The sequence below is a fragment of the Phocoena sinus genome, chromosome 3 (genome assembly GCF_008692025.1).
Source record: "Phocoena sinus isolate mPhoSin1 chromosome 3, mPhoSin1.pri, whole genome shotgun sequence".
In the NCBI taxonomy this organism is placed as follows: domain Eukaryota; kingdom Metazoa; phylum Chordata; class Mammalia; order Artiodactyla; family Phocoenidae; genus Phocoena; species Phocoena sinus.
The window spans coordinates 94,350,727-94,371,554 of record NC_045765.1 but is presented as its reverse complement, the minus strand read 5'-3'; the positions used below and the strand labels follow the sequence as shown (position 1 = coordinate 94,371,554).

The 20,828-nt window shown below is 38.9% G+C and overlaps 1 protein-coding gene across 1 annotated transcript in view; it reads right to left on the bottom strand.

Moving 5' to 3' along the window:
* The window catches only part of LIX1 (limb and CNS expressed 1), a 47,864-nt gene extending 29,398 nt beyond the window's left edge, over nt 1-18,466 (bottom strand). Inside the window, exon 1 of the mRNA XM_032628336.1 lies at nt 18,271-18,466. Within this exon, the coding sequence (XP_032484227.1) occupies nt 18,271-18,352 (82 nt within the window). The 5' untranslated portion in view covers nt 18,353-18,466. The remainder of the gene's footprint in view (nt 1-18,270) is intronic.
* Between the last annotated feature and the right edge of the window lie 2,362 nt (nt 18,467-20,828).

Genomic DNA, 20,828 nt, shown 5'->3' with positions numbered 1-20,828 from the left:
CTCAGCAGTTGTGGCGCACGGGCTTAGTTGCTCCGTGGCATGTGGGATCTTCCCGCATCAGGGCTGGAACCCGTGTCCCCTGCATTAGCAGACGGATTCTTAACTACTACGCCACCAGGGAAGCCCCAAGCATGTAATTTTAATTGGAACTCACCTATTATAAGATTTAAGAGGAGAAAGGCAGAAAGAAGAAAACTCTTTCATGCTCCTTTCCACCCTAATCCAAAGGAGAATGAATGCAATTGTGTAATAAGCAGGAGGCTGGGGAAAAAAAAAACGAGTGAAACTAATAACATGGAAACCTTGTTAAGGACCACGTCTGTTAGATGACTTCAGAAAACGTAGTAATGGCTACAGCCATGTGTTTTAGATTAAATGACCTATGATAGCCTGTAGAAGTTCCAGATCAAATTAGGTTGGTTTGTTTATCCTGTACTGCAAATTGAATTGTGGAAATTAACAAGGATAATAGAATTGTAGAGGCAAAAGAGACCTTTCAGGTCACGCAGGCAAAGCTCTGCTTGATGCAGGAATTCCTTGCACAATACCACTGACAGCTGCCCATTTGGCCTGATTCTGGACACATGGAAGGACCGGGTAATTGGCACATCTTGATGTAGCCCATTTCAAATGCTAATGGTTTTAACTATAAGAAGGTCATTTTGGGGAGTGAGTGGAAATCTGCTTTCCTATAAGGTTCATGCAAGTGGGCTATTTCTCATTTCTGGGACCTCATAGAGGTTAATCTCTGTATTCATAAGAGAACCCATGACATAATTGAAGGTGGTATAGGACATCTGTTGCTTTTGCCTCCCTGGCATTTGTTGTCCCTCTTTGTAGGAATAGCACGAAAGTTTTCCTTAAAGAACCACCTTTCCTTCAACCAAGTCTTCTCCAGGGTTGAGGAGTGGGGATTAGACCAAAGTCAAGTCATTTAGAGTCAATGAGTCCAGGACTTTTGTTGGAAATGTCAGAAGACTGGATTCTCCTTTTTCACTAGAGTTACTGGGGTTATAGGAGAGAAGTATGGTGCTGCCCAGGCAAGGGAGACTCATGGCTGAAAAGAAAGCCAACATAGAGAAGGGTAGAACCAAGAGATAGAGAAAAGAAAGACTAAGTTCTGATGTCATAGCTTAAGCTCCTGAACCAACACATCTGCTTTTACCTTAAACCGTTTTGAATTGGCATCTCACACTTGAGTATAAAAGTGTACTAAAATAGACAACTCTCAGGTTTCCTCAGGTTCTAGATTGAATAGCTTTTCTTCTTTCAAACTTTCTTTGTGTAATATGGTGTCTATGCCCTTTGACATTCTCCTGATATATTTCTGAATACATGTGCTTCAAAATGCTGGGTTTTGTTATTTTGCAGGGAATCAGGAGAGTCACAGAGTTTGACCTGGAGGCAAAAACATTGCACAACCACCTTCTAAGCTGTTGACCAGACCACCTGGCTCTTTCACTTCATTCCTAGGTCACCCATCAGCTTCCAGCTTTATAAGGTGTAGTTCAGGAAAATTTGCAAGACGCCCAGGGAATTGGATGCCTGTGTATATTTATGAACTGTAGTTTTTAGTATTTAAGATGTGTTTTGGGAAAGAAACTGGGAAATATAAGACTATCGGAGGGGATAATTGAATTAACCAATAAAATACGTGCTAAGTGGTCAAGGTGAGCTTGGTAATTACAGATATTTTTCATTCATTCAAAAATATTTGAAGTAATATTTTCCACCAGTTGATGTAGCCCAAAATAGAATTAGAACTTTTATTTCCTAAACTGTATTTCTGCTCCCCAACTTCCTCTCTCTCTCATGTCCAGGAAAACAAGTATTTTGTGAGCGGGCTGATTTGTGTTTCAATTTGCCTGTGACCTACAGAATTCAGCAGAGATGTCTTGAAGATTGAAGCCTAAAACCGAAGTCAGTGGTCTGTTGCCCTGATAGTCAACAAGGGCCATTAACCGGCTATTTTAAGTTGGTTCATTGTTGAATGTTGTTCAGCTGAAAACTGGAGTAAGAAGCTGAAGACTCATGCTTTTCTAGGTAAAACGAACACGAGAATTTTGGCACGTAAAACTGTGTGGATTAAAGAGTTCAGAGGTGGCTACTAAGTAAAATTTCTGCATGAATAAATGTAGCAGTTTTCAAATTTTTTATTCTGCAACCTTGGAAGATTTCTTTGATGGTCTTACGTATGTCATCACCTCTAAAGAGTGCAACATATGTACATGCACACACACAATCCATCTTTCTATCTCTATCTCCTTGTGTCGACTGAAAAACCAGATGAATGGAGTGCAGAGGGAAGAAGGCCAGCATGCTGTTTGCAATTTCAAAGATCAGTATATCTGAAGATGCTCTATTTATGAAACACATGCTCCTTTATTTTTTTGAAGTAGCAACAACAAGGTTCATGGACAATGTCAAAGAAAAGGCAAGCAAAGGGTCAAGTACTGCTGAAGAAAACCACCCAAATTTGAGGAAAGGCCTCACAACACAGTTTAGTCGCCAGCTGCAGCTGCACCTTCAGAGCCCAGCCAATGATCCTGCCTTTCACGTTACAAACTTAAGCCACCAAGCGTGTGATATCCCTCCCTACATCTAGTGACCCAGCTGCACAAGTGCCCAGCTCTACCTTATTTCCTTCAGTCTCAAATGAAGTTGTGTTGCTTCTTCTGGGCATTGTTCTATTAGTAATTCTCTTGGCTTCCTATTTTTAAATGTTTTCTCTTTACTCACTCCTCAGCGGCCATAAGTATGCTCAAGACAACAAATGAATGAATAAATGAATGAGTGAATGAATCAATTAAAAGAAACACTCAACCTCGGGAATATTCTTTTTTTTTGGCCATGCCATGTGGCATGCAGGATCTTAGTTCCCTGACCAGGGATGGAACCCATGCCCCCTGAGTTGGAAGCGCAGAGTCTTAACCACAGGACGCCCAGGGAAGTCCCCCTGCCATTCATTTTTAACCCACCAACAATCTGGCTTTCCTCTACATTACGCTACTGAAACTACTTGGCAAATATCACTAATTCTAACTTTCAGTCCTTATTTACTTGACCTCTAACTGCATTTGACACAGCTGATCAATTTCTTCTAAAAACTCTCATCTCCCTAAGCTTTTCTGACAGTATTCTCCCTGATTCTTCTTCTGTATTTCTATCATTTCTTCTCATTCTCTTTTGTGGGTTTCTCTTCCTCTGCTCACCCCTCATGTTGATTTGCACGAGAGCCTTATCCTTGTCTTTTCTTGCTTCTCTCTCTACTGTTTTTGAATGACAGAACCTATTTCCATGAATCCATCTACCATAATATATGCCAATAGTTCCCAAAACATTCTCTTGTAACTCCAACTTTGTTAACAGATACTTCCATTTGGATGTCACAGAAATTCAACATATTCCCAGACTCAACCCATTTTCTTTTCCATAAACTCTTTTCCCAAATTATTTAGAAAGTGATATAATCATATACCCAGTCACGTAAATCAGAAACCTGACAGGAACTTTAAACTTAATTTCCTCTCTCCAGATCTAATAAATGCCCAGATTTTGTCAGTTCCATATCCTGATGTCTCTGATAGTCATCACTTCCTCTCAGTTAATATTGCCACTGCTGCATTGGTTCATATCTAACCAGATATACCACAGTACCCACTTGACTCCAATCACCCTCCCATCCAACCCATCCTCAACTGTTTCCAGGTAATCTTTCTGAATCTTATGGTTAATTAAATCACTCACATCTTAAAATCTTTCTGTGGGTCCTTCATTACCTACAGAACAAATAACTTCTTGGCAAGTCATAGAAGACCCTATGTCTTGATACTCTTTCTCATTCCAAACTTCCTCAAGTCACCTTCCAGGTCCCTTAGGCTCTCATGCTCCCAGGCCTACTGAACCAGAATCTACATTTTAAACAAGATTCTCAGGCAATCTGATGCACACTAAAGCTTGAGAAGTCCTGAGTAGGATAGGACGAAGTTGCTATTCTCATCTCTCTTATCATGTGCCTATTATATGCCAGGCACTAGGCATTTTCTCATTTAATTCTTACAACAGGTATTATCATCCACAACATAGAGATAAGAAATAAAAGATGCTCAGGATACAATCACACAGCTACTAAGTCTTAGCCTTGGGATTTTTAACCTAGTTTGGTCTGGGTGTATAGTCTAGCTCTTTGCTCATCCTGAGCCACTCCTAATTATAATGGAATTTAAGTTGTTTTCATGCATGTCTACATCTATTAGAAGCATTTTAGAAGAATAAAGGTTAATTGAATATTTGAATGTCATCAAAGGTATGGAAGATGTGTTGCCTTTGTGAGGCTGTTGGTAGGAAAGGTGTAGGAGGCTCTGCACAAGAATTACTTCACCTACCATTTTCTATGGGCCATTTTTCTGATACTTGTTCTTGGCAGTCAAACGAAGCAAAGGGTTAATATCTGTATTTTTTTCATACAAGTGATATGACACTTTCTAGCTTGGAACTGTCACAGTGAATGAGCAGTCTGTGTCATGTGAACAGGTATCCTGATTAATCTTCAGCTAACACTTTGCTCTGGTTTAAAACAATGTTGTAAATACCCACCAGCTGTGGGCTTCAGAGGGGGGTTGTGATTAGGCCTCCCGTTCCAGTCCCTTCTTTCAAGGAATAATGGCTAAAGGAGAGACCACAAGAGGAACAAGAGGAAATGACAAAAGACCGAGGAGGGCTTTGGAACAGGCTTCCTTTGAAGAGGGGCATGAACAAAAGTCAAGGTCAAGTTTCTCTGTCTGATTGTGCCTTCCACCTCAGGATCAGGAAGCTATCGTCTGGAATACATCGTTTGTGGCTATGCATTATTTCTCCCAAAGTTTAGTGAAATTCTTTCTAAAGAGTTTCTACTTTGTCTGAATGGACACTAAAGGAAAAGGGCTTTATCCACAGCCATGACAAGATAAATTGGTCACCCATAGTGAATCTGGACACCAGACAGGAGAGAGGTAGTGAATCCTCAGCGGGAGACCCAGAGAATGCAGATGAATAACAACTTGGCTGATGCTGGAGCCAAGCTGAGCAACTCTCCGACTTCAGGGTTTAATACTACAGGTCATCTATTGGTCTTGCCTTTGTCAAGGTAACTGATGTTTAACTGGTAAAATTACTATAAAGAAATAGAATGTCCAACAAACACATGAAAGAATGCTCAACATCACTAATCATTAGAGAAATGCAACTCAAAACTACAATGAGGTATCACCTCACACCAGTCAGAATGGCCATCATCAAAAAATCTACAAACAATAAATGCTGGAGAGGGTGTGGAGAAAAGGGAACCCTCTTGCACTGTTGGTGGGAATGTAAATTGGTATAGCCACTATGGAGAACAGTATGGAGGTTCCTTAATAAACTAAAAATAGAACTACCATACTACCCAGCAATTCCACTACTGGGCATATACCCTGAGAAAACCATAATTCAAAAAGACACATGCACCCCAATGTTCATTGCAGCTCTATTTACAATCGCCAGGACATGGAAGCAACCTAAGTGTCCATCGACAGATGAATGGATAAAGAAGATGTGGTACATATATACAATGGAATATTACTCGGCCATAAAAAGAAACGAAATTGAGTTATTTGTAGTGAGGTGGACGGACTTAGAGTCTGTCATACAGAGTGAAGTAAGTCAGAAAGAGAAAAACAAATACCGTATGCTAACACATATATATGGAATCTAAAAAAAAAAAAAAAGGTTCTGAAGAACCTAGGGGCTGGACAGGAATAAAGATGCAGACGTAGAGAATGGACTTGAGGACATGGGTGGGGGAAGGGTAGGCTGGGACGAAGTGAGAGAGTGGCATGGACTTATATATACTACCAAATGTAAAATAATTAGCTAGTGGGAAGCAGCTGCATAGCACAGGGAGATCAGCTCAGTGCTTTGTGACCACCTAGAGGGGTGGGATTCGGAGGGTGGGAGGGAGACGCAAGAGGGAGGAGATATGGGGGTATATGTATAGATGATTCACTTTGTTATAAAGCAGAAACTAACACACCACTGTAAAGCAGTTACACTCCAATAAAGATGTTAAAAAAAAAAAAAAGAAAGAAATAGACTGTCAAATGGCTGAGGCTGGGGGTATGGGAGGAAGTGGAAGGAGAGAGAACTGTTGGGGAGATCCTAGGAACAACAGCATGAAATCCAGTTCCTTTTTGTGATTTCTATCAGTTCATAACATCTGAGAGTAAAGAAAGCAATTTAACCTCTGAATTGACTTTGCACATCAAACTTCTTAACAAATTCCATTGCTCCAAATTGTTTTCTCAGACACATGTAATAGACCCTGTTATGGACTAAACATCTGTGTCTCCCACAAATTCATATGTTGAAGCCCTAACCCCTAATATGATGGTATTAGAAAGTGGGGACTTAGGGAGATAGTCAGGTTTAGATGAGATTATGAGGTAGAGCCCCATGATGGGATTGGTGTCCTTATAAGAACAGAGATACCACAGCTTCCTCTCTCCGCCTTGTGAGGACGCAGCAAGAAGGCAGCCATTTGCAAACCAGGAAGAGGGCTCTCTCCAAAGTACTGAGTGTGCCAGCAATTTGATCTTGGAGTTTCCAGCCACCAGACATGTGAGAAATAAATTTCTGTTGTTTAGGCTACCCAGCCTATGGAATTTTGTTACAGCAGCCCAAGCTGACTAAGACAAACCTCTTCAGCAATTTTGAAAATTTTCACATCAACAAGACGACAATTTGCTATGCAGTTTATAGACATTAGTGTGGATACTTTTTTCTTCACTGTGTTTTAAAATCTGAATAGGACAGTTTTCAGAGTGGTAACTAGATCCCCAAGCAAGTCTTTCATAAATGAGGTTTTCATTTTCTCCTTCCTCAAGCTTTCTCTTTGATTATAAAGTTCAGCATCAAACTTCACAGAAGGCAGTGACCAACGAAGACATACAACAATGTGGAACACTTTGACCATCCAACCTTTGACCCTTTCTAGCAGAAATCCTCAATCAGCTTCAGCAAATGCAGTGTCTTTACTTGTCCTTGAACATATACTGCATATTTTTTCCCCGTGTTTTGGTTCAAGTTCTCCTTCCTATCCTATGTATTGTTTCTGCCCCTCCCTTCTATCCATCCAATTTATTCTCATAGTTCAGAGGAAATGCCACGTCCTCCATCACGCCTTGCCCACTGGTTCTAGCCCATATGAATGTACTTTTCTGTGCTCTTATTCCATTAGTGGCCCTATGTCTTAGCACTTAATCTCCTATAAGCCATGTAATAAAATAGATGTGGTGCTCCAGGCTAAATTTATCAAGTCAGACTTGGCTGGACTGACTTCTGGCCAGAGGAATGAAATGCCTTGTGATAAGAATTCATCTTACAGAGTACAGTATTATGTTATTTGCCTCACAGCTGACTGATTCTAGAGGGCAGGGACTCTGGTTCATTCTCCTCTGTAGCCTCCTTGGTATCTAGCACAGGGCTATTCATCTAGAAGCAGTTGTTGAATTCATTTGAAATCTAAGAAAACTACATATCTGTACTGTGCAACTGAATGAACATACAGAAGATAGGTGAAGGTACTACGATTCATGGAGAGATCAAGACTTCCTTCTAGATAGGAGGTTTCTTATATGAACCACTATGGTACCCACACAGCATGGATGTGGTGGTGGCAGCCATGGCTCAGATGGAGATGGCTGAGGAGGTGCAGAAAGATGAAGCCTGGGCAGAGTAAACATGTGATTGCTAGTTGCTTGCCAGCTGGGGCTTTATCTTCATGATAACTAGGACTTAGGGAAATCCTGAACAGGAATGGTAAGTACTTTTGTCTCAGAGTGTCAATTCTAATCCATTTATGTTGACTGCCTGGAGCACTGTGTTGAAAAGGATTTGAAAGTAGTCTCTGAGATCAGGAATTGTGTAACAGAACACAATTAACCAGCAATGAGGCACTGGTGTATCTGGTAACCCTGTCTTTGATGGTATAGAGTAAAAAAAAAAAAACAACAAAGCAGTCAAAATAGGCCTCTGTTCATAAAGGCTTACAATATGATTGCAGAAATAATGAATTCATAATATAATTTGTTAACAAAATACTAGACTGCTATATTGTAGAACAGAAATGATTTTAAGGTAATATTTAAAACTTTAAAATTTATGGCACAATAATTAAACAGATTCAAGGGGAAAAGTAGATAAATGTGAACTGAAAAGGTCAGAATAAAAACAAGCGCAGGGGGACTTCCCTGGTGGTGCAGTGGTTAATAATCCGCCTGCCAATGCAGGGGACATGGGTTCGATCCCTGGTCCAAGAAGATCCCACATGCCGCAGAGGAACTAAGCCCGTGCGTCACAACTACTGAGCCTGCACTCCAGAGCCTGCAAGCCACAACTACTGAACCTGTGCCACAACTACTGAAGCCTGTGCACCCTAGAGCCGGCACACTGCAACTACTGAGCCCACGAGCCACAACTACTGAAGCCCGCGTGCCTAGAATTTGTGCTCCGCAACAAGAGAAGCCACCGCAATGAGGAACTCATGCACCACAAGGAAGAGTAGCCCCCACTCACCACAACTAGAGAAAGCCCGTGTGCAGCAACGAAGACCCAACGCAGCCAAAAACACATAAATAAATTAATTAAAGAATAAAAATATGCATAGGAGGAGGGCCTAATCTGAGCCACCTCAGAAAAATGAGATTTACACCGGGATTGGGGAAGGGATAGAAACTGTGCTCTCAAAGGAGTGAGAGTGGCATTTGACAAAAAGAGTAAGAAAAACAGTAATGCCTCGGCTGTGGAATTATGTGTGGGAGCGATAGGGAAGGATGCCATTAGGAAGGGGGTACAATTTGATAAGAGACAGGGTAAGGGGAGTTTGTTTCTTTTAATAATTGGAAATTGATCCTATTGTTCTGGTGCCTCAGCTTTACCCAAGTGGGAGAGAAAGGCAGGAACACTGAGTTCCTTGTCCTTTCTTTGCCTGAGGTGGTGTGCTGCCTGTAGTGGCTCCATTCATGAAGAACAAGGGCACAAATACTTGGAGAGAATGTGCGGCTGCTCTTATGCATCTGGGTGAGCCCAGGAAGAATGTCTCTCTGGGAGGAGCTTGGGCAGAAAATCTCTATGAGGAGTGAGTAGGAGATGCAGCAAGCAAGAGGATGCTCCTTTTGTAGTCTGGAAGGAGCATGAAGCCACTCAGAGGGCCTTTATCCTAAAAACTCAGAGCTTGTCCTTTTCATAGATTGGACACGATGAAGATGCTAATAGGGACACATGATATATGTTTTCATATGGGAACTCTGAGATGGAGAGGATGTAAATGCCCCATGGATTATAGGGGCTTTAGTTTGAACACGATAAAACGTGTACTGCATCTTCTATCTCCACATTTTATTAACAGGCAGGCAGTTTCCTTACACAGTTAAAAGCATGGGCTCTGAAGCCAGAATGCCTGGGTTTGAATCCTGTCTTTACCGCTGTAAGAAACCTACCTAGTGTTCCTGTTCTATCTGTAAAATATAGTACTTACATTACAGGGTTGCTGTAAAGCTTAAAATGGAAAATGCTCAGAATAGAGCTTCACACATAGTAAGCACTAGAGTGTTAGCTATTATTTGTGGTTAGAGAAGGTGAAGGAAGAAAGGAAAAGGCATGATTATATGCTTGCATGTTGCATCTCTGAGAATGACTGTTCTTGTATTGGAAACCATGTCATTAAACATTCTAAAAATATTCTCAAATCTGAAAATTCCTAATTGGACACATTGTGCTTTTTAATTTATTTCCAAAATATGTGAAGAGTTCAGAGATGGAAAAAAGAAAGCTCTTTTAATATCATTCACTCTTAAAGTCAAAGCTTCATAATGGACAGAAAATAAATAGATGAAATGCTACATGTCTCAAAATCTGGAGACATGGATGTCTGTCCCAATTTTTCACTTTCTAATAAATGCTAATGGCAATAGAACTGCTCTTAGCAAAAACTACAGAGAGGGGCTAACTCTTATTTGAAATCAATGTTAATGACTGATTGTGTTTCAGGAAAGTAGAAATATTATAGTTCATTGCCCAGTTCAATTACCTAATACCAGGTAAGTCCTGCAGGGAAGACAGTCATTTGTCAGTAATAAGGGGTCTTAAAAGTATGTTATGAATGTTATGTTATGAATCTATCAGAAAAAAAGAAGCAATTTCTTTATGCCCTACATGAGAAAAAAATTCTAGCTGGGCAAAATTTCCCTTGCCAAAAACAATTAAAGACAAATTGGAAGGCTACCATTTAAGGATAAACCATTAAGAGGCTTTCAAGATGCTAAACATATTTTCAAATCGATTCTCTGCCTCCAGATGGATTTTTTTGTTATGCAATATTTTAATATAATCTTTTAACTACCCTTAGCAGGTGATACTTTAAAATAAAGTTAATTAGTATTTTCTATTCTAGCAATTCAATCATGTACAACTTGTTTTTGTCAATGTGATTCCCTAGATTTGTTGAGGAGAAATAGGAAAAGGACCCCCAGATAATTTAAGGAGCCAGCTCAAGGCATGATGCCAATTTGCCATTCACGCAAAATGGGGTACCTGTGGGTCTTGTGCTTGGCTTGGCTAACTCCAGGACACTGACCAACAGAGCCAGCTGTCTAAACATTTATAACCATCCTCAGGCTTTGACAAGTTTTGACCAGGCTAATGGAATCTTGCTGACACAGCTTGTGTGTCATGTACAATATGTAGGAATCCTGGGCCCCTTCTTCTTTTCTGTAGATACTCTTTCAAAGGTAGCCACAGCCACACAACAGAGCTGAGACAGCTAAGAGTCTTGCTTTGTTCCCAGCATTATTTTCTTTTAGTAACGGTCCAGAGTCAGTGCCTAGCTCCTTCAGCAGCTGGGAAGCTGGTTGTGTTTCTTTTGTTTGCTTTTTCTTTTCTTCTGGTCTGGTCCCCATTCTCTACCCTGAACACTTTCTCTGAGGGAATTAAGATTCTTTGGGTTGTTTTTTTTTTTTTACAAAATTAACCTCTTGGGAGATTCTCTATAATATGCAAAAAAGTACATTGTTCGTTTTGGTTTAATTTTCACCTTTAGAATTTTAAATTGCTAAACTATAAGTCATTTGGGGAGAAATTTAAATAACACTTAAAAAAATATCTTTGAATGTACAAGGTAATTTTTTAAGAAGGCAGAGGGGAGAGAATGTCAAGGAACAAGAGGGAATCACAAAGACATTAAAATAAAAGGTCATTAAATATATCACAATTGAATGGCAGCAGCAATAGCAGGCCTGGGCTCCCAAATGTGCTGTATCTGTGCACCATGGTTCAAATGATGTCATCCAATCACAAAAGCTACACAGACTAAAAACCTCATGTAATCCACTTAACCAATTAGGAAGTATATATTGATATCTTTCCCATGTGCCACTGGGCACTGACACTGCACTATATTTCAGAGACTTTGTAGGACTGTTGACTTTAGATAACCAAGGATCCAAGATAACAAAAAACAAACAAAAAAAATCAAACACTGTTACTTTGCTGACCAGTTCTGTTTAGTTAGAATGGTCAAATCTGTGCAAATGTGGCTTTAGGCATGTAACATACCTTCCCCGGGTAGAGTCATTATAAGAAAGCTCTCCATGACCCTGCCACAGCTATCCAACTAGGGTTTATGTACAAGGCACGGACAGAGTTTGGCCCTAAAGAGCTTGATGCACACAGAGTTGTGTGACCCAGAGTTGAGGGTAGACCCTGAGGATGAATATAAGGACTGGCAATCTGAGTCACTGCCAGTGTGGCATATGGGATAATTTGGGCTGCTCTACCAAGGCCAACCTGAGGCAGTGTTCTGGGGAAGTTGCCTGAGGTGGCTGTGTTTATTTTCACAGCCCATCCTTCTTCCATGCTGCCTCCTGTTTCATGGGGCTGTCAGCTTAACCCTGCATGCAATTAGGCTGTGATTAAGGTGTCAATGGATGATGGTTTAGAAAGTCCCAGTACCATTTATTTCATCATATTTCACTTGACAATGGGAAAAATCTCCCCCCTTTTTGTGAGGGAGAAAATAAACAAATCAGCCACCAGAAAAGTCTGTTGTGCACCTGCTAGGTGCCTGGCCTTGTGGGAGACACCTTGGGGGTTACATAGAAGTGCAAGGTATGGCTTTGCCCTCCTGGGACTTCCAACTTAGGTGTGGACAAAAACATGCCAGCAAAACTATAACTCATAGTACAGAGGCACATGAGAAAAATGTAAACTACACTATACAGCCCGTAAGTGTGAAAGGGGTGGTGACTAGATGATGGGTTCCCACAGCTGCATTAATGGGATGAGATCAAAATAGGGATCAACTGATTATCATCCCAATAGAAAAAAAAAAAAAAAAGCAACACCATAATTCAAACAGTATTCTAAGGACAGCAGAGAGAGAATGTAGAAAACTACAGGGAGTGTAATAATTGCCTATTTTGTCATTATTAAACTTTCAGTAGGATTCTTTTTTTTTTCCTTTTTCTTTTAAAATAGGATTTTTAAAACTGCCTTGACAGACTAAACTTATATGAGCATTTGAACATGGAAGAAAAGAAATAAGAGCCTTTGGGGTTAAAACACCAATATGAAATGTATTAAATAAAGAAGATTCTTTTATGAAAGGCTTCTAAAGTTGTCTTACATTTCTTAAATCAATCTGTAGCACATAATCAGTAAAACCGTATCATTTAAACAGAAAAATCATAACTTAGAAACTCACCCTTGTGCAGCTGTATCCTATTATGGGCTGTAACTTAACACATGAGTTTCAGAAGTTGTTAAAGTTGAGTTCACGCTAACAAATCTTAACTGTTAAAAAAAAAAGCCTATGGTGAGATGAGACAGCAGACCATGAAGAGGCACCAGATTTGATCACAGGATGGGTGTCACTCATATTTTATTTTGATTTGTTAAATCTTATTTATATATTAAGAAATAAATGTATTAAGACAGATATGGCCATTAAGTGATCAAGAAGCCACTTCTTTTTTTCCATTTTGAAAAATTTTCCTCTGACACTAAGACTTTCAGTATTTAAACTCTGCCAAATGTATCTTTACTGAAAAAAGGAGAACAGTGCTTATGCCACAGATAGCTGAAATGAAATCTGCATTTTTCTTTTAGTATAAATTCAAATAAAAATAGTTGTGTCCTGTAATAGATAAAGTAAAACTAGCTTTTGAGTAGGCTTTTTCAGTAGAATGGACATCCACAGTTTAGATGCTAAAATTATCAGAGTTCAAATTATTGTAATTAAGATGCCACCATTAATCCAAAATGAGCTAGCAAGCAGTGGAGTTTTTTGTTTTTTGGGTTTTTTTATAACAATACTTCACTTTAAAAAATAAATTTATTTATTTATTTATTTACTTATGGCTGCGTTGGGTCTTTCATTGCTGCACACGGGCTTTCTCTAGTTGCGGAGAGCGGGGGCTACTCTTCCTTGTGGTGCGTGGGCTTCATCATTGCTGTGGCTTCTCTTGTTGTGGAGCATGGACTCTAGGCGCGTGGGCTTCAGTAGTTGTGGCACATGGGCTCAGTAGTTGTGGCACATGGGCTTAGTTGCTCCGTGGCATGTGGGATCTTCCCAGACCAGGGATCGAATCCATGTCCCCACCATTGGCAGGTGGATTCTTAATCACTGCGCCATCAGGGAAGTCCTTGTTTTTTGTTTTTTAACCATGCTCTTTCCAGCACACTTTCTGTGGTGGAATGCAATGCAATACGTGTAGGAATTTTATTGCACAAGTGCCTTCATCCCTCACATCCTACTCCATTCCTTTATGTGAAATGCAAAAACCGTAAATGTATCATCAAATTTATAGATTTTAAATAACTACTCTAAAAAGCATGGGATGGGGAAAATACTTGACTCCTGAGAATTTTTCCTCTCTTGCATTCCATACAGCCAGATTCATGATTACTGAGATGTTTTTAATAGCTCTATAGTATGGTCCAATTTTTCCAAAGGGTAAAAATGTACTTTTTGAAGTATTCACCTAACTGGTATAAATACAACCTTTCATGCAGAAAATGTCTCCTCAAATGGAAGAGTTAATGCACTTCAAATATGTGAGAAATTTTTCTTCTAATTGTGCAATGTTTAGTTAAATGTTCCACCGTATTTTTTCATTATAAAATTTTGGGAAACAGTGAAATCTAACACTTCACTTTATAAATCAGTGCTAGAAACCAACGTGTTCTCATGGCTTTAATGACAGCTAAGGTAGTTTTTAACTATCTGAAAAGTTTGCCTTGATTTTGGCCTTTATTTAGTGAAAGTGGTTTCTCCCTATAGGCATGTATTGCATCTTGCCTGAATGGGCAAAAGGATTCCTGCTGTGAAAAATCTGCAATTCTCTCCAGCTTAGTATCAGGAAGTATACCTGCAGCAGATGTCAATATAATCTTTTCCCCAATACAACATGAGGCCATACACTTCCAGAACTAATCTACGATCACTGCTAACTTTAATGGACCCCTGTTGCTTACACTTGAGCGTGACTCCACCTGCCTTCTCAGCCTTGTCTCCACCTCCCCTGATGCATTGTTCCTGTATTGCCTGATCTGCCTTTGGACAAACTGTTCTCTCTCCTCAAAAATGCCCTTCCCTTATTACTCTTCTGTTACACTCCTGTTCAGATATGCCTATTTAATGGGCTCTCTCCATACACCCAGAAGAGTCCATTTCAGTTCCACCTCTGTTTTCCTAACAGATACTGCCATGACAGCACAAATGACATGGTAATGTAACACCTCTGAGAGGCAATGTCTTGCAGTGGCTAAAGGTGAGAGGTTGGAAGATAGAATTTGAATCCTGGCTCTGTCATTTCATTAGGTGTGGCCTTGGGCAAGTCACCTTAACCTCCACAAGCCTCAGTTCTCTCACCTATAAATCAATAGTACCTATGTTATTGGCTTGCTGTGAAGAGTAAACCTTCTTAGCATACTGCCTTAATCACATGATGAGGACTGACATCTTAGCATTACTATTAATGCATGAAGAAGGATCCCAAGATGGCAGATAAGCATATTATGCTCTTGTAATTTGAAGGGTTAATGCTCAGAGTAGGATCTGAAAGTGCAGACATCTTGAAATCATGGGGCGGTGATTTCCTTTGGGAAAGCATGTGAGAAATTGTTAAACAGCGGCAAACAGATAGTAAGCTCACACACAAACTCTCAAAAGAGCTGACAAGGGCTGCTTTCAGGATAGCTCATCTTTGATTGTGACACATGAAAAGAAATTGGATGTTGCACAAAGCCAAGAATGAAGGGCAACATGGATATATGCCTTAATTTCTCTGCAAAGAGATTCTGTCTGGTGGTAGAGACTCCCAGAGATACCTGTTACAAAATGGAGACATTTAGGTAGTGAAGAACAGTCCAGTGTCAGCTTAGATGAGCAAATTACAAAATGAGAGCCCACCTCATTTAAAATTTCTTTCCGTTATTTTTCATTTGAAATGCAAAATAGAGAAAAAGGGAAAAAATGTCATGAAATTTATTTCCTTTCAGGAAAGAAAATAAAAAAAATTACAACTTTTGCCAGATGAACACCTGTCTAAAACAAATGAGAGGTTTAATACATTACAAAATGCCACTTGGAGGGCCTCCTTGGCTGAGAAAAATTCATATTTTATTTCCTTAAATGAATGTAACTATCCCCATGTGCATCGGTCTCAGACCAGAAAACTCTCTGGGTACTTTTCCTGACCAACTTGAAGAGAAAATTCAATTTACTATTGCTTGCTTTTAAACAAATCAAAAGCCAAGGGAGGGCAACAAATTAATCAAATGATCGTTTACATTCCTTGTATTATATGTTTCTGAAGAATAAAGAGAAAAAAACTGCCTTTGCATCATTGAAGAGAAATTTAGAAAAACACTTTTAGAATGTTATTATTTTTTTATGCTCCTTTGTTCAACTGTGCACGGTTTTAAGCATTGTTGAATTGGCTTTTCATCTTGTAGGAAAGCAAGGTAGCAATTTTTCTTAAGGAATTGGCAGTGATGTGTTCAAGTGCTTAGCTCTTCTGGCAAAAAGAGACTGGCCTGGGGTGGGGGAAAAGCAGCCAAGAGTGACTAGGAGGAGGGAAGGCTGCTTAGGACCTGCTATTCAAGGTTGATAGCAGCTTTTTACAGGCTGTGTAAAGCAGGATTGTGGTGGATTATGGGTGTGCCAAAGAAAATGAGTCCATGTGCTAAACCCTGGCACATGCATGGTAGGTTGCTGAGGCATGGCGCAGGCCCTAGGCAGACTTGTGATGTCTGCCCCAGAAAGTGAAACTGTTCCCATTTATTCCATGAGGATGGTGAGTGGTTGGATGTTTGGATATCATAAAAACCCCTGGCACAGAAATCTGCCATTTTGGCTTACTTTCATTTAGTCATTTTTCAGATTAGAAACACCTGAAGGGAGAGGCGCAGAAGTTAAAATTCACACCTATTAAGCCATGCAAGCAGTTGCAGAGTGGCAGCCCATTCTAGGGTAAGCAGGCAATGCTATCTGATGAAATTTAAGTTCTATGTTAAGGAATGAAGTATATAAAACAGGACACTTCTTTGCTTTTCCATATAAAAGAGTTCCCACAAAGGCCTGGATGATGGAACCTAACGTATGTTTTATTTTAATCCTTTTCTGTTTTATTCTCTCTGGTGAACTGTAAACAATTGCTGGGATTTATTTCAGCTCAAAAAGTGGGCCATATAATTTCAAATTAAATTTCTTAAATTCACAATGAGCTCAGTGAAAAATTTCACCTCTATTTCCTTTTACTGTTTCTACTATCCAAACCCTCACCACATGATCCCTGGTCCTCTACAGTTCATCCAAAGTCTTAGGCAGGTCAAGATCCTTTTTACCCTTCACTAGTGAATGCAGTGCTATTGTAGGAGAGAGGCATTCTTTCCTCCCCTTTTCACTTAAAAAAACATGCCAAACCTGAATAGACTCCAGGCTAGACTGGGGGAGGGAGTGATTTTTATTAGTTCTAACATAGCTATTGACACATGCTTGAAGACAATATTTAAAAGAAAGCAAGAAACTAAGAAAGCAAGAGAAAGAGTAAGAGGAGTAAGAAAGCAAAATAAAGAAAGGAAGAGAAAAAAGGAAGAAAGAAAAAAGAAAGAAAGAGCAGGCTTTCACTTTATGCCTTAGTGGGCAAATGGGTTACAATTTAATTTCTAAGAAGAACATTTTATAGAATAAAATTGCCTAACATTTCTTTCTCTTCATCACACATATGAGAAATATAAAATAAAAGGACATCTGGAAACGAACATTATTCAGCAATCAGAAAGCAAAAATACAAACCATTGATGTTTTGATGGAGACAAACATACGAGATTCACAAAGAAGAAAGCTGTAACTTATTGAAGTAAAAAAAAAAAAAATCCATATGCATTTTACCTTTTGGGCAGTTCCATAGCAAAGTTCTGTTTCAGAAGCCCTTTGTAATATGAAACCCACTGTAGATAAGATACAAGGTGAAGATAGTCTGTTTTGCAGCAGCAGGAAATCAAATTGGTTCCAGAAACAAAGTTACATGATAAATGGTCTAATAGTATTGCTAGAATTGGAAATCTTGATTGAATTATTTTTCATAACCATTAAAAAAAGATTTTGAAATAACTTTGCCATAGCTGTTTAGATTTTTGGGGGGGGGAGGGGGAGGGCGTTGTTGCAGAAGTGGGAAGACATCTCATTTTACTGGCCTTTTAAACTAAAGTGTTATAATTTGTTATCAAAATTTAAGAGCTCAGTGGTGATTTATTAATTTGTTTGCAACAAAAAATTTCAAACACAATACTTTTTAAACATAACTCATATATGGTATGGAGGATTAAACAGGTTAAAAAAGAGATATACTTTATTATCATGTTCAAGTTATTTTTAGTTTTAATCCTAGTACCAATCAGTCTTATTTATTTAAAAATCATCTGGAAAAGTTCATTAAGTCTTAGGCGAATTTTAGATTTTAAGACAGACTTCTAAACGGTTAAACAAGATGTATCACTGACAAAATATCCCAGCGACTGATACCCGTAGGTGAAATGAAATTATTCTGTCTGAAGTCAGGAACAAGTTAAATACCACTTAGACCACAGCACACGACTACAGAGATTTAGGAGAAAACATACTTAAATAGGATGTGACTAGACATTTAGGACTGTTTTCTAAAAAGGTCAAAAAACGTTTTTCCCTTCAGTACTTACAGTCTTTGAAGACTAGAGCCGGGTCTCTGTGAGGCAAGACTTGGGCAATGATGTGTCTCAAGGATTCCAAGGTTCTGTCCATCTTGGGTCTGCCTGTGCGAGCCTGCTGCACAGTGTCCTCATGCCTGAATTCTTGCAGTCCTGGTCTGAATTTGTGCAGCTCATTGATGCACAGGATTACCAAAGAATCTCTTTTAACATCTGCCAATCAGACATTTCCCAGAATCTAAAGACCCCTCAGGGGGCCCTCCTCCCAGGCTCACTTATCTTTGTTGTATGCTGAGCTAATTAACTCAAAAGGCTGGCTGACAGGCGGGTTCCCATTGCTTCCTTCTGTTAAACACACCCACCTACAGGCTAGCTGGGGAAGCTCACTAATCATGGTGTGCAGCATTGCCTGAATGGTGTGCAGCTTTCTGACTTCCATATTTCTTTTGGTCACTCATCTTCTTCTAATGTGCTGTCTTCAGGTATATAGAAGCAAGAAGGTTATTTCTCAAGAAAGTTTCCTTAGTAGCAAAGGAGTTTCCAGCTCAGGACTTCCAGCTCAGAATCAGTATAATCTAAATTCTTCTCGGTAAATAAGTGCTGTAAAGATTGTGGATGTAGCCAGGCACCAGATCATGTATTGTACCTGAATTCAGGAACATCTCTTTGGGAGCCAAGTGTTTAATTTTTTCACCCACCCAAATTATAGTCACTTTTGATGGGCAGTGGCAAATAAAATCTCATAGTCTGTGTTTTGACTTGCTTGGGAACATTTGTTTCCTTCTTTATCCTTCGAGGCAAATCGTTCCCAAGATTGACTTTAATGAATTCTGGTATCATTCATTTCCTTTCAGGATAACTTTTTATATTAAAAATTTCAGGAGAAGTAAAAATATATTTTTCAAAGAATATAGGTGGTTATGAAAATATCTGAAGAAAACAAAGCTGCTTTTTCTACCGATGTCCTACACCACTCACAACAATGTTAAATAGTCCTTCCACAGGAGACATGTCATAGAATTCTACTGCAGTAATAAGGATTTAAACCAGATATAAAAGAACTGATTTTAGTGGCTGTAACCTATGTTAGTTGTTGATGGCTCGTTGAGGACTTCCTCACTTTTATTTAAAATATTTTTCCAGGGTAGGCACAGGAGATCGCTTTCCAATGTTCTTTCTAATACTCAGATTCCATAATTATGTTGTACTATATGATTAACTGAAACCGGTTCTTTAAAGACTATATAAAATGTTTTCCATGTGATCAGCTTCTTCGGCTAGTTGGTAGAAGCGGTGGGCTTAATTAATAAAAGGAAACAGAAGGAATGAGGCTGTAATAGTAATTCCTATTATAATGACCATCACCTAGTAAAATGCCCACAGAGAGTATACATATGCCACACACAACAGACATATAGGGTTGCCCCAGAATGCAAAGATATTATAAAAAAAGAAATTGAAAGAAGTCACACTTTCATAGGGTCCCGAAGTGTACTTTACATGGGCTGTAACAAATAGGAAATCATCAATGTCCTTGCCATCCAGTTCATAATTTAAAAGAGAAAATAGATGGTTTGTAGACAAAAAATTATTATATATTGATTGGAGATGAAGCATAAATGAATGCAAATATTTTCAGTGTTGATACTGGGATAGAAACCAAGATATTTTAGGTTCCCATTAGAGGAACAGAAAAAATAATATGGACTTCTCAGGGGAGTAAGACTAATAATATAAAAGTAGAAAAATTAGAAATAATTCTGGGATTTCAATCAATAATGGACTTTTTATGGGCTTAAATTTAATTCCAGTAGTACATATTTTGCTTGTGTAGTGTGGTGGAAGGAACACTGAATTTGGGATTAGTAAGATCTAGGACTTGATTTTAGTTATCTGCATAACTTTGAAGAAGTCACTTATCTTCTCTGGACTCAGAGTCCTCATCTAGAAAATTAGGGGTTTGAGCCAGATGCTCTCTTTCAGATCAAACATCTATGATACTATGGGTATATTACAAATGAACACAAATATTATCATACATTTTCTAGCCTTCTGGAAAGTCATATATTTATTTCCTAAAAGCTAGACCGTCTTCAAACAAATCACTGCTATTCTCATAGTCAACTTCATACCCATTCATCAATAGTAAGGGACACATATTCATAGAGTGAATTAAAAGATACTCACCACTAAAGCTAACTAAAACGAAGGGTAAACATTTATTAATAAAACTTATCTTCAACCTCTGTAAGATTTTTTTTAAAGGCAAACTGTGAACATCTGCATAGAGAACCCCAAAACAGCTTTGCAAATATAATTTCATAAAGATAACATTATCTTTATTGGGTTATATTTTAAGAAAGAATAATAAAAAAAGAATTCTAGAAAGGTGGATATACAACATTCCAATTGGATAGTATATTTTCTTCTTTCTCAGTAGGCCCAGTTCTTCAGCAGATGTTTTCCAAAGCCTTTGCATATTCATTTCTTCCTTGTCTGCCCTTAAAGACTTCTTACCTTAAAGTGCTATTGTGAGACTATCTAGAAAAACTCAGTGGTTTCTCACCATT